Here is a 13,959-nt window from a genome sequence, read left to right on the forward strand (position 1 = left end):
TCAGTGTAGTGTGAGCAGGTGTGAGCTTCTTCAAATGAAGGAAAATCTCCCTGTGCACTCCAGCACAAGCAAGCTGTGCCATAAATATAACCCCTCACTGCCAGAGAGAGGCACATCCAGTGCAAACAGCCTTTGGAACTAGAACTGGAACGTTTTCAGAAACCTTGTATTTTGCAGCATTTGATTAGCCCACGAGTTAGAAATGAGTTGGCACTGGCCATTTTTCCCCATTTCAATGACACAGTGACCATGGAAATTAATTTTATGTAGAAGAATCTTGACTGGGAAAAAACACAACAGAATAAAAGTTATTCTCTTTTTAGCTTTCCTGGCAGTTAGGAGACTTTGGCTTGTAAGACTTTGCAAGAGTTTTTGTCTGCTCAACTTTGATCAAGAGACAGGCCCAGCTTCCAAATCTGGGCTTGTAAAGGGCAACCTGAAGACGTTTTTACCCTTGCTGTGGTGCAGGACAGAGCTGGGCGCTCAGAGCCCTGGCGCACAGCCCCTCGATGGACCGAGCCAGCAGCCAGAGCAGCCTTTCAGGAGCCCGGTGTGCTGATGGTTTTTGTGTTCCAGGTCTACGTGCAGGACATCCTGCGGGGGCAGCTGGAGGCCCGCGTGTGCGAGGTGCTGCTCCAGCAGCGGGGCCACGTGTACGTGTGCGGGGACGTGCGCATGGCGCGGGACGTGGCGCAGGAGCTGCGGGCGCTGCTGGCCCGGGCGCTGCGCCTCGGCCCGCAGCAGGCCGACGAGTGCTTCCAGCAGCTCAAGGTAGCTCTCACCGCAGGCCGTTCCTCCGGCGGGTGGGGACAGCCAGGCTCAGGTGCTGCGGCTGCCGTGAGCTCCCGGGTGTGAGCTTGGCACCCCCGGAGTGCCAGCGCGGCTCTGTTGGGTCAGGGTGAGAGGGGCTCTGCTCTTGCACGGGGGTCCTGGGGATCAGCTTTGCAGGGTGTTGGGAGCACCAGGAATTTGAGGCTTTGTTGTACCAACAGAGGAAAGTGAGTTCGGGAATTTCGTGGGCCCATCACTAAGAAAGCAGTGCCTGTGGCTGCTGCTTTTTCAGACCCTCCTGATATCAGAACTCGTCCTGGTGCATTTGTGCCATTTCAGGGGGATTCAGGGAGCTCCCTTTCACTGGCAGTAACAAAAGTCTGCAATCACAGAACCAGTGCTACAAATGCAAAAGGCGTTTTACTGAACTGATGGCAGCATTTCATTCATCTCTTGGGTGTCCTTTCTTTTTGCAGAGCCAGAAGCGATACCATGAAGATATATTTGGGGCTGTGTTCCCTCATGAAGTCAAAAGAGCTTTGCAACCCACCAGCTGAAGAACAAATCCACTTGTGTTTTAGACAATACTTGCACATTTGCTGTTATTTTCAAAAAACAAAGAGTCAAATCCTCCTTCTTATCATGCATGTGTATAGGATTGTAGGATTTGACTCTTAAACCTCAGCCTTAATTAAGTAAAATATTAAATTTAACTTTTATTGCTATTTATTCTGACATTTTAATACATTACCTTAATAGTGCAAATTATTTTTTTAATACCATCTATGCTAATATAATCTGGTGGTTTTTATACACACAAGGAAAATCTACAGTTTTGTACTAAGTTAATTAGAGCTGAAATCTTTTTTTAAAATGCACTGTTTATCTTTGTTACCTTATTTATATCAGATTGGTTTACTTGCATATTACCTTCACTTGAAAGCAAGTGAATGCACGGTTGTGTTGCTGGGAGCTGTCTGGCCACGTGCCTGGATCTGGAGCAGTGTTTGCAAATGAAATGAGAATGTGCTGGTCCCCAGGTGGCAACTCCTGCTGCCCCCAGCTCAGAGGTGTCTGCTCAGCAGGCAGCAGTGGGGATTCTGCTTTGTGGGACTCAGGTACACGAGCATCAGCTGTTGTTGTTACAGAGCCTATAGCAGGAAGGTTCCAAAAATTCCAAAGCACTTTGTACATTTGAATTCTATGCTCTGGTTTACTTGATTTGTTTGTAATAAAATCTGTCTTTATACTGAGACGAAGCGTGTGGCTCAGAGAGCCTCTTGCTCTTGGCTCCAGCCTGCAAAGGCAGAGGTTACAAGCAGCTCTCAGGCTCTGGTGAGGTGGGGTTGGTGGGTTAGGGTTAGGGTTTGGTGGGTTTGGCTCCAGCCGAGGCTCCTCCCTGAGCTGAGGGCACCTCAGGAGTTGCAGTCTGCCTATCAGCAGTTCTGCATTTTTGTTACTGCCAGGCAAGTGTGAGTTTGCACCAAGACTTGGGCTCTTTCTGGGCATTGCAGTTACATCAGAAATAGCTCCTTCTCTGAAATTAAATATGAGCATATTTAAAAGGTGAGATTTTCCTGCCATCCCTCATGTCCAGGAGCTGGAATTGATGAAGGCAGAGTTGAGGCTCTGAGGTCAGCAGTGCTGTGTGTGAACAGTGTGTTTCACACGTGCTTCAGGACAGCCCCTAGCCATAGGAGCTGGGACTGGGCTGAGGTGGCTGTGCTCCCCCCTGGGCTGGGATGGACTGGGAGTTACAGGTGAACACTTTCTGAAGCAATCAGTGACTTGCATTGACATTTAAACCAAACTTATGTGCTTTAAGGGAATGCAGCATCCAGAACAGGCTGTGTGCCGGGGCACTGAGGTGCAGACAGACCTTGCTCTTAGCCTGGTTGTGTACCTGGATTTGGGTGCTGGTAAAACCCCAGGAGCTGGGCTGAGCTGGGGCAGCTGGGCTGAGCTGGGGCAGCTGGGCTGAGCTGGGGCAGCTGGGCTGGGCTGGGGCAGCTGAGCTGGGGCAGCTGAGCTGGGGCAGCTGGGCTGAGCTGGGGCAGCTGGGCGAGTCCTGGGCTGGCAGCACAGGAGCACTGCTGGCTCCCCTCCACCCCTGAGTGCACAGGGTGCACTCCTGAGCTTTGGGGAGCAGTCTGACATTGGGATATTCTTGGAGCCTGGTTTTCATAGCACTATTGACTGAAGGAAAAGGAATGGAACGTGTGGACAGTCCATGAGTGCAGGGAGGTGACAGAAGGTCGGGCCCTGCATCAGGGAAATGCAGGAAAGCTGGGGGCTGGGGGATGAGGGATGGTTAAGGCTCACAAGGCACACCTGAGGCTCACAAGGCACACCTGAGGCTCACAAGGAACACCTGAGGCTTGTTAGGGACACCTGAGGCTCATAAGGGACAGCAGAGGTCTGGGGGCAGTCTGGCAGCTGCTGTTTGTGTTGGGGTGATGTGCAAGGCTGAGGAGCTCTGGAGACAGTGAGGCCAGGTAGGTGAGAGGCTTTTTCTTCTCCTTGGTGTTTTGGTGGTGCTGTGTCACGTTGTCCATGTGCAGAGGGGTTCTGCCTGCCCCAGTAACCCTGTGGGAGCCAGGGCTGGAGCTGCTGCCTTGGCTGGGAGGAGCAGGCTGAGCTCTGAGGATGAGGCCTGACGTGGTGTGTCCAGCTTTCCCAGATCCAGCTCCAGTCAGTTCATTTGTAGCCCGAGCTGTGCTTTGTGAGTCGTTGTTTGGTGTCTCCTTTGAGTGAGCCCCCATTTCTGTGCCTGCTCTGGGAGGTGTTGCTGTCGAGCACCCAGCTGGGCTGGTGGAATGTCCCTGTTGGGTGTGGGGGCTCTGAATGCCACTGAGTGTGGCAGTGCAGCTGGCAGGGGCTGGAAAGGCTCCCTGTGCTGGGTCTGTCTCTGCTGGGCTGTGTGTGCTGCTCCTGTTCCTGTTTGCTGTGGCTCTCCCTGGGCAGAGGGACCCCGCTGTTGGTGCCTCCTGGGGCAGTTCTGGGGTACAGCTCCGAGCAGGGAAACATCAAACTGCTGCAGTCACAGCTAGGGCAGAGCCTTTGTGCTTGGGGAATGGAGTTTGTGTGGTTTGGTTTGTTAAATGAAACACTGCTGCCCTTCAAGTACAACTGAGAATTAAATTTATTATTTCTTATACATTCTAAAAGACAACAAAGCTGAACTTATCTTAAGCTTTTTATTGTTTGCATGTGAGATGTAGATAAGATGGGTGAGATGTAAAACTGTGCTTTTATGATGCCCTGGCCCATTCCTGGCAGGACGGCACAAAGCCGCCGTTATTCCGGGCACAAAGCTGCTGGCAGCAGCAGAACCTTCCCGGGGTTAATTAACACGCGCTAATTGCCCTGGCAGTGCGGAGAGCCGGCTCTGTCCGGCGGAGCTCTGCCCCACTCTGCAGGTGGCAGGCGGTGGCAGGACCTCGTGCAAAGGACAGAGAAGGTGCTGGGGGCCCCAGAACGGCCTCGAGTGCTGCTTTTGGGGGGGAAGCAGCTTCTTGAACAGCTCAGTGCTCCGAGAAAACCCCGTGCTGGTTTCAGTACCCATTAAAGAATTGACTCATCGTATCCAGCAGGGAAAACTTCGGTACTTGCAAGGGACTCGTGCAGGGGGAGATCACCTGGTGTCCCTCAGGGAATGGGCAGGGAGCAGAGGGGATGGAGGAGCTGGGGGGTCTCTGTGGGCCTACAGTCAGTGGGAGGGAGAGGTCAAACCAGGACTCAGTAACACTTGCTTTATCCAGACCAAAGATTTATTCACTGAAAAGATTCCTACACATCCAGAATTCCAGTAGCTTAGAGTGCACTCTTTTTTTCTTTCTTTTTTTTTTCCTGGTTGCATTGACTAATACAGAAACTGCTGTTAATTCTAACAATTTGTAATTAATTTAATAGCAATTCTGGAAGACACTCAGTTCATAGAAAATATAAAAAAAAATTTGTACTGTACAAAGTTTACATCACATTTGAAAAGAAAACGTGTCCATGTTCACCATGTAACGACCATTTACATTCACTACTGACATGTGGCTCCTGTAGCAGCATTGCACGGCATCGTCACACTGACGGCTCCACGGGGCAGGACGTGTGACACAAACACAACCCGGGACCGTGCTTGGTGTGCCCGAGCCCTGAGCCCAGAGCCCCGCGGGGCTCGGCCGGGTGCCCCTGCCTGGCCCGAGCTGAAACCTCCCCACAGACCCTGCCGGCCCCTGGCAGAGCACGAGCTTTGTGCTCCAGGGCCATTCCTGGGTGTCCCACACGGCACCCGGGACAGGCTGGATCCCAATCCCCGGCAAGGACAGGCTGTGAACAAGCCCCGCAGCACCCTGACCAGGGCACAACGGGCTCCGCCCGGCCTGACCTGCACAGGGGGACCGAGGGTCAGCCTGCGGCTGCAAGGAGCCAGGGCCCGTGCACAGCTGGGCCGCTGATCCCACACAGAAGGTTCTGGGTGTCCCAGCTCTCGGGGCCTGCTTTATGCACCCAGAAACTGAGCGAGGAGCACCCCGAAGCTGCTGCTGCCCTCGACACGGACTGAGCCAAGGGCCAGCCTGCATCCAGCAGCAGCTCCTGCCCTTCCCTCCCTAAGGCAGGAAGCCCACGCAGGGTTCCAGCCGAGGGGCAGCACCTTTCTTCCCTGCTTTGGGTTTGTTCTGCTGCTCTTAATTAAGCAGCACTTGGGGGAAAACAACTTCTGCTTCAGGCTGGTGACACACGGGTAGTGAGAACAGCAGAGCCCGAGGGGGACAGGGATCAGGACAGCACTGCAGTGCCCAGCCACACCAAACCCATTTCTCTTTTGATCTGAGACACATTTAAAAAGTCTTTGTAACACTTGTAAGAGGCTACAATGGACTTGCACACAGGACTGAGACTCCGCTCAACAGAACTCAGCTTTTGTGCCACGTCGTTCCTCACACGGGGCAGCCAAACTGAGAGCTGGTGCTTCGCCTGCTCAGAGGGCTGGGAGCTCCCCAAGCCTCGGGGATGATGCTGGGAAAGGGGAGCCTCTGGTAACTGGGCCTGTAACTGATTTCCAAGGGGGATGATGCATCTGTCACCTCAGGGTGCTCACTGGCTGTCACCTCCACAACCTCCACACTGCACTGCAGGAGGGGATGGCTTTTGGTTTTAAAACTAACCTCTGAAACAAGTTAGAGGTGTTGGGGTCAGGCAGAGCCTCCAGGCCCAGATATTGCCTTCTTGGTTACAAGATTTGTTATTCTTAAAGGGTTTTTTCCTCAAAGCAACTGCTTTGGTCCTATGTTTCTCAAACAAAGAACTTGCAAGCCCAGTCATGGCCAACTGTAGGCAGTGGCAACACTCTGTGTGTGTGTGTGTGTGTATGAGTGTGTGTGTGCAGGGGCTGTGACACTCTGTGCATCAAGGCCTTAGTTAATGCATTATTTAGGGACAGCTTTTGTCTCGTCCTGTTTCTCTTGCCTTTCCCTGCACTCAAACTTTGTCTGAACTTCAAAAGAAGAATTGGTCCCTGTGCAGAGCTGTGACGAGTCATGAGTTTATTTTTTAAGGCCAGCAGTTCTTAATTCCTCTGGATTGTAGGAGAAAGGAGCAGGTTTTAGTGTGAGTTCTGTGGAGAAGAGCACTTGAGTCACTAACGGAGAGCCAGCCCCCATGGCAGACTCTACCTGCAGCAGCTGTGTTCTGGTGTGGCCCAGTTCAGGGTGACTGACCCGGAGCTGGAGCAGCCCTGCTGGGACAGAGGGTGCTTTGGGCAGTCCCAGTGCCCAGGCTGGGCTCTGCCTGCAGGAGAGAGCTGAGCTCTGCAGGGCCAACACCTCGCAGGAGCCACGGCGCAGCTCCCGCTGACCACGGACACAAGGAGGAGCCAGGAACAGCTCAGCTCTTTCTCAGTGCTGTTTGAGAATGGCTGTAGTTCAACTTGATTCACTGTTTATTATGTTTAAAAAAATATAGTTCACACAAAAGTATCATGTAAACATTGTTAAATAACTGCTGGTGCTCGGGCAGCACACGGGCTGAGCTGATGGTCTTCAGTGGGGCGCACCAGCCTCGGCGTGGAGCAGCCAGGGAGGGCTCCTGGTGCGTGTGGGAGCAGGCAGCCAGCACGGGCACAATGACACCGGGCTACAGCTTGGGGTTACTCGGTTCCAGGATTCCCAAGCCAAATCTTTCAAAACGCAGGACAACTTTGCTACTGTTAATGCTGCAGAGAGTGGGGAGGGAGAGGAGAAGGGAGGGGGAAACAGTTACTGATGATTCATCTCACAGAGCTGCTGCCCTACCACAGGAGCTGAAATGAGTTTGGTTCTGCTCTCGCATCACTTCAGGTCACCCAAGAGATGCTCAAGTAATTCAGCAGCAAACACATGAAGTTATTCATGCAAACATTATCGGTGGGGAGAAACTGCACAATCTGATTTGCCCACCGGGGAGGAGCGGGAAGTTTTCCCAGGTCTCTACCGAGGGCAGAAGCCTCACACTGGTTTTCAGTGGGCACTTGCTTCTCTTGAAGTAGAAGGGAAGGAAAAACTGATAGAATTTTCTTTGTAAGAGAAAGGGGAGTTTTGATAAGGAAATGAACAGGCTAAGAAACCCCAACAGAACAAACCCAAACCCATTTGCTCCTCCCCAGGCTCTACAAATATGTGAAGGGGTCTCTCCCCTTGCCCTCACACTGCTGGCAGAGCCAGCAGCACTTTCACCTCAGAGCTTTCTGAGGAGGCTCAGGGAATGATGGGGAGCTTGTCCTCAGACAGCAGAACCCCCCTTGGTGTGTGCTCTCCTCTGTCCCTGTCCTCTCCCCTCCAAACCAGAGAAAAAAGACCTTTTCTAGAAGGCACATGTTTGCTGTGGTAGCTGTGACTCTGCCAAGCCCCTAGGTTGAGTCCTTCTGCTGCCCAGCGATGTAAACAGAAGCAAACTGCAACATTCCAAGGCCTGGATCTGCAAGGGGAGGAGCTGAAGGGTGCTCTTGCTTTGCTCCTCTTTTACACAGCTGATCCCAGCTGACCCACGCAGACCTGCCCCAACACTGCCCCAGCCTGGTTCTCAGGGGCAAAGGACCCTCAGCTGCTCCAAGCAGAGCAAGGACCATCCTTCTTCCCACTCAAGAACTGACCCTGGCTCCCGTGCTGGCTCTGTGCCTGAGGGAGAACCAGCCTGGCCTCAGCTCCTGCTGGTCTGCGGCGCGAGTGCCGTGCCAATGTCCCTGTCACCTCGGCCCTAAGGACACAGCCCCAGAGGGGCTGGGGGCCTGGCGGGACACGCACGAGGCGCAGCAGGCTGGGGACAGCCCCGAGCTGCAGGCAGGACAGGCAGCCTGCCTCGGTGTGCACCTGGAGAGGCAGAGCGGGTCCCGGCCGCCGCGGCTCCGAGGCTCAGCAGCCCGGTGTTAGCCAGGGAGGTCTCACAGACAGGAGTGGTTATTGAAGCTACAGCCCACACCAAGCGAAAGGCAGAGAGGAGAACTCGGATAAAGTGTTGATTATGTCCATGGGTTAATTTCGTGGTTTGTTTTTGCTTTTTTAATGGAAGGTGATTGTCCAAGTTGCCGGTTAGGATACGACACATGGAAGCATGCAAGGTGGAGCCCGTTATTGCACCAGTAGCTACAACCTACAAAGAAATATGGGAGGGAAGGGAAAAAGACACCATGAGAGTTAGTTTTCAGTTATTTAAAGCAAGCCCTTGAGAACTACACGCTGTACAGCTTCGACCAGGCTGCAGCAGGGGTTAGTGCAGTGTGTGAAAGGGTCTGGGTGAGCTGGGGGAGCTCCACTGCTCTGTGCATGGTCTCTGTGTGAGGGTGAGGCCAGAGTCTGGGGGAAGCTTTCTGCAGTTTAAGTTGTTGGGCATCACTGGTGAGTCAGGGATCCAGTACAAATGGGGGGGAAACTGCACAGGAGAAGTGGCAGAATTTTCAACCAAAACTCCAAAGCCCCACACCCAGCAGAGACCAAACTGCCACGACAGTTCCTGTGTCAAGCTTGGGTGGTTCTGATCAGGTGTTGCAGGAAGAGGGTGAAGGATGATAGAAAGGCAAGGGGCGGGTTAAACATCAGAACAAAGAGAAAGTAAATACGAGCAGGTGAGGAGATGACAAGAAACACTGAGCCAAGGTCACGGTGAATGGGCACAGATGTGTCTGTGGCCTCAAACCCATGCAGTCTGAACCACTTCAGAGGGAAACAGTTCCTGGGTCCTTCCCTTTCTCAGGCAGTACTGCCATTACCATCACAGGGGAAGTTCTGACCCCGCTGGGGTCAGTGTGGGCCCTTCCCAATTCTGTCGTGGATGTTCTCTGACACAAACAGGGGGATCAGTCAGCTGCTGCAGGGAGGTGAATATGGTGAAGTAGGAAATGAACTGTCTGAGGCTCTTGGCTTAGTCACATCATTTCCCAGGAACTAGAGAAGCAGAGGAGCAGCGCTCCCACCCTGTCAGGTCTGACAGCCCCCAGGAAAGCCAATAAAGCTCAGAAATGACACCAGTCAGCAAACTGCATGGCATCAGCGTTGAGACCAGCAGCAGGTACTCACTCAGCAGACTTCCAGAAGTGCCCTGGGTGGGAGAGCCGGCGGTTCAATTTTGGCAGTTTTTCAAGCATTTCCATGAGGACAGTGAAGCTGGGCCTCTCGCTGAGGTCAAAGGCCCAGCAGGCCGAGAGGATTTCCTGCAGAGGACAGTGGTGATTCATTATCTCGGTTCATGGGTCAACTGTGCAGACCAGAAAACTGTCTGAGCACTGGGATGCGTGTGAGCACAGGCAGATGCTGCTCACAGAGGGCCTGGACACTGTCAGAACCCAAGAGCGCCCTGTGCTGGGGATGTTCACTTCTGCACCAGAGTTACGGGCACAGGCTTAACCTGGTCTCCCATTCTCATCTGCTCTCTCTGCTGCCCTTTCTCTTTCCAGTTCTGAGTGCAATAACTCTCTTGAAGCAGCCCCCTCTCTCCCTGACAAGCAGCTGTGTGAGGGACTCCTGAGGTACTTACATTGACCTCTTTGCCCAGGCTGACAGTGGCAAGGACTTGTCTCACTCCCTCGCCGCTGCCGATCTGCCAGATGAGAGCCTCTGCAGGCTGGGTCCTGAAGGGCCACTCCCGTGCCTGGAGCTCGTACCACACGGTCCTGCAACACCAACAGACACCTCAGGCCTCTGCCTGCCCCTGACAGACAAAGCACCCAATGCTGGTACTGTTCCAGCTGCTTCAGCTGAGCTGTGCAGCAAACCCCTTCCACCCATGACTTTTGGAATAGGTGAGGAAAATGTGTCCCAGCTGGAATCCTGAGTCTGAGAGAAGGGGAGCACTGACTGCAAGGCTTAGGCCAGTAGCCAGTCTCACTCAGCAAGCTCTCATGGTACTCCTGGCTGTTCTTTTCTTACCCAAAGGCATAGATATCTGCAGCTTTGGAGAAAGGCAGCTTGTCTTCATCTTTCCCTGGGGCCATCTCACGGACAATCTCAGGGGCCAGGTAGCACAACCAGTCATGAGGCAGCTTCAGTTCGTTCTCCCTCCTGAGTCCAAAAGAAAGAAGCAGGACTAAAACATTGGCGTGGAGGCTGTATCAGTGCTGCACCTGATGCTTTGGCTTTATTTACTCCAATGTTTTTGGTGATGTTTTGTTTCTAATTTTCTTGCCATGTTAACGAATAGTCACATGTCAGCCTGACACTCAGAGCCCCTTCCTGGGCTCAAGGTCTTGTTTGTTCTGTGCTCTGAGTCTTGATCCAAACTCTCTAGCTGTGCTACTGCAACTGTAGGAAGAACTCTGCTCAAAAGGAGAACAAAGCAAACATGCACAATGCAAACTGAGTGCGTACTAAACCAATGGATGCTTCTTGTGCACTGCAGGAAATGTTTCCCTATTTGACCATTTGTCATTCCAGAGCTGGAACCAAGCACTGAAACCTCCACTTACCTTCCTTCCTGAACCACACCCGAAATTCCAAATAATCCAAAGTCGGTGATCACAACTTTCCCATTGTCATAGAAGACATTTTTGGATTTCAGATCCTTATGTACGATCCCCTTTGCGTGGAGATACCCCATGCCCTGGGAAACACAGCAGAGATTGAAATGTTTTTGGGGTTTTATTATTCCCAAGCATACTCTGCTTTCTAGTACATTTCCTCTTCCTAACTCCAGTGTCAGGGATTAGTTGTAACCGGGGACAGGGCCCCTGTGGGACTTGTGCAGGAAGGTGTGGGGACAGGCTGAGGGAGCAGCTCCCAGTCCTGCGTGCAGCTCTGAGCTCTGGCTCAGGCCCTACCAGTGGCTCCCTTGGCATAACAAGCTCTTACCTTAATGATCTCCTGTGCTATCTGCCTGGTTTTGTTGATGTCCAGGGAGATCTTGGGGTCCCTCACAAAGGAGTGCAGCGTCCTTCCTTTGCAGAAGCTACAGGAAATGTTTATATATGACAACAGTATTAGCTAGCTCTACAGTACATATCTAGTAGAACCAACAGAAAGATCTCTCTCCTTACCTGGTAATGATTGCTAAGTGAGGAGGGTTCATGCAGGCTCCCATGAACAGCACCACGTTCTCATGCCGGGTCTGCCTGTAGTTCATCACCTCCTTCTTGAAGAGCTTGAGGTGATCCTGGTTGTTGCCGTCGATCTCCAGCAGCCTGATGGCCACCTCCCCGTGCCACTTGCCCTTGTAGACCTTGCCCCAGCGGCCCTGGCCGATGGGGTCCCCCAGCTGGATCTGCTCGAAGGGGATGTCCCACTCCTGCAGGTACACGCTGGTCTGGCTGGGTTTGCGGTAGATCATCCCCTGCAGGTGCGGCCGCCGGTTGGGCAAATCTTCCACCTCATCCTCATCGTCCTCGGGCTCCGACTTACTCGCCTCTGGCTCCTCCACCTGTCCGGAGCAAGGGAAGGGACAGGTGTTCTCACAGTCCCCCCGGGGTGGCAGAGCCAGCCCAGCAGCACAGGCTGCTCCAGAGACCCCTGGGGCAAACCAGCAAACCCACCTGTGCTTCCCGCGCGCCTCCGCCCGTGCCCGGCTGCTGGGCAGCGCTGCAACAGAAGCAGGGAAAACAACGTTTGCCATCGCTGGGGAACGGGGCCCTGCTGCCACGAGGGAGCAGAAGAAGCCAATACAGAACAGAGCCTGACAGTTACAGAAGCAGAGAAAAATACAATTCCTGCTCCGTGTAAAAGAGAAGCGCTCTAAGCTCACTTTGGCAAATGAGGGACAAAGACTGGAAGTGATTCTTGATAATTAAGTGGCAGGAATTGATTTGGCAGGGGCATGGCTCTGTTATTACACTGTGTTCCAGGAATAGATGCTCCCATTCCTACCCTTGAAACACCTGCAGTGGAGCAGCTGGCAATGCAGGCTGGAAGCTTTTCCATGCCCTGCAACTGGGATCCAGAAAGAGCTGTTTGCCTGCAGCTCAGTGTGCTGTGCCCCTCAAGGTACTCCAGCTTCTGTTTCACCTGACCCTTCACACAACCAGGACTAGATATTAAAGGCTTGGACTCCTCAGTGTGCCATGTAGAGTTAAGTGTCATTTTCAGCTTTGTAAAACTGGCAATACCAGCATCACCCTCAGTGACTAAAGTTACCCTGGGACTTCTCAGGTGTTAAATCTGGTTTAGGCCATAACACAGCATTTCTGGACTGACTTGGTTACCAGGTAAATGCTGTGCAAATGAAAATATTTAAAACTCTACTTACTTAGTGTCTGCAGCAGTTTCTGGAAGCTGTGCTGTTTGTGCAGGACTGGGAATTTCTGGGAAAGTAGAAACAGTTATGATACATCTTCTACACTTCAGTCTCCTATAAACTGCAAGTTTTAACATTGCAATAGCAGCTATTTGCTTCTTATTTAGGAATTATAAACTCAACCACAGACAAAGTGATTTTATACTTTTACTGATTTAAAACTGCTCATCTCTCCTATGCCTGCATGTTGGCTGAGCCCAGTCCTCTTCCAGTTCCCCCACCTGTCTGTAAAGTCCTTTTGGCCAGGCACAGAGCCATAAAAGTGAATCTTTAGAAAGGAGGAACATGGATGTGACTAGAATCCCACAGCAGGAAACAAATGTTCTACAGCTAAATATTCAAAGTTCCATCTCAATACATAAATCACATCACACCTCAGATTAGGGGAGAGAGGCCTGAGTACACACTGAGATAAGAGAAAGTCTGGATTGTTGCAGACAGGTTTTTTAAAGCAGAATGATTGTTCTTGGGCAGCATGCAGAGGTTTACAAACAAGTTATGTTTTGGCAGTCGAAGTTGGTTAGTAGAATTAAAACAATCAACTCACCTGGGAAGATAAACTGTTGTCTATGCTGAAGGTAGTAGGCAGCTTTTTAATTAATTGGGGTTTTGTAAAAAAGGAACAGCGAAAAAAATACCAGGAGAAAAAAACAAAACAAAACAACACAAACAAGTTAGAGGATCATCAGTGAGTGCCTCGTGTGCATTCAATGAATTAGTCCCAGGTCACTGCTGGGAACAGATTAGTGGATTATCAGCCTGCTGGGGGGAATTTCAGCAGAAGCATTTGGGAGGGCCCTGACAGATGACAGGTATCAAACACAAGCTGTGCCACCTCTCTCAAACAGCCTGGTGGGCAAACACCACACCTGGATCCCCAGTGGCAGGAGCACAGGGAGAGCCCAGGAGTGTGCAAGGCAGGCCCACATCAGGGGTGATGTGATGTGCTCCCATGTCTCAGCTTTGCAGAGGTGCCCCCACCGAAGCTGAAGCTCATGAACTATCCGCCTTTTTTTTTTTTTCAGTGAATCTGAGCAGTTTGTCCCACTGCAAAATAGCTGCAGTGGAATCCTTACACTGACCTGCCTCTGGTCCTTTTTAGCAGGCTCAAACAGCAACTTGAATTCACAGGTCAGAAGCTGATGCAAAATTCAGCAGTGTTGAAGGCCAGATGTAGTAGCTACTGAGCACCATGTGACTTCAGAACAAAGAAATTACATTTATTCTCACTGTTTAGATCTTTGCCCTTGTCAGAGATACTTGCCCCTCTCAGCTCTAGTTAAAGCTGCACACGGGGGCTCTCAATCCATGGGGTATGAAGGTTTTCTCTCTACCAGTCATGCTTGACAGTGGTTAAAAGGTGGCGTTGATTGTGGGTTATATTTTGGAAGGGTCTGGTAAAGTAATTCATTCCAGTTCTCACTTTTACAGCCTGCTTCAGCA

General features: G+C 51.8%; 2 protein-coding genes across 11 annotated transcripts in view; one reads left to right on the plus strand and one right to left on the minus strand.

Annotated features, from left to right (window-relative positions):
* The window catches only part of NOS2 (nitric oxide synthase 2), a 29,698-nt gene extending 27,680 nt beyond the window's left edge, over positions 1–2,018 (plus strand). For all 4 annotated transcript variants that reach the window (XM_038158214.1, XM_038158213.1, XM_038158215.1 and 1 more), the window contains 2 exons: positions 577–771; positions 1,248–2,018. In XM_038158214.1, the coding sequence (XP_038014142.1) occupies positions 577–771; positions 1,248–1,328 (276 nt within the window). In that variant the 3' untranslated portion in view covers positions 1,329–2,018. The remainder of the gene's footprint in view (positions 1–576; positions 772–1,247) is intronic.
* Positions 2,019–6,134: 4,116 nt separating this feature from the next.
* Positions 6,135–13,959, minus strand: part of KSR1 (kinase suppressor of ras 1) — a 49,733-nt gene continuing 41,908 nt past the window's right edge. For 5 of the 7 annotated variants that reach the window (XM_038157737.1, XM_038157742.1, XM_038157743.1 and 2 more), the window contains 10 exons: positions 13,064–13,105; positions 12,469–12,523; positions 11,759–11,804; positions 11,267–11,646; positions 11,082–11,178; positions 10,700–10,833; positions 10,164–10,295; positions 9,772–9,907; positions 9,315–9,448; positions 6,135–6,979 (listed from right to left, as the gene is read on the minus strand). In XM_038157737.1, the coding sequence (XP_038013665.1) occupies positions 6,901–6,979; positions 9,315–9,448; positions 9,772–9,907; positions 10,164–10,295; positions 10,700–10,833; positions 11,082–11,178; positions 11,267–11,646; positions 11,759–11,804; positions 12,469–12,523; positions 13,064–13,105 (1,235 nt within the window). In that variant the 3' untranslated portion in view covers positions 6,135–6,900. Of the gene's footprint in view, positions 8,392–9,314; positions 9,449–9,771; positions 9,908–10,163; positions 10,296–10,699; positions 10,834–11,081; positions 11,179–11,266; positions 11,647–11,758; positions 11,805–12,468; positions 12,524–13,063; positions 13,106–13,959 lie in introns of all 7 variants that reach the window. The other 2 variants (XM_038157739.1, XM_038157738.1) reach the window with 2 other exon arrangements.

Source organism: Motacilla alba, chromosome 19 (assembly GCF_015832195.1).
Source record: "Motacilla alba alba isolate MOTALB_02 chromosome 19, Motacilla_alba_V1.0_pri, whole genome shotgun sequence".
Lineage (NCBI taxonomy): Eukaryota > Metazoa > Chordata > Aves > Passeriformes > Motacillidae > Motacilla > Motacilla alba.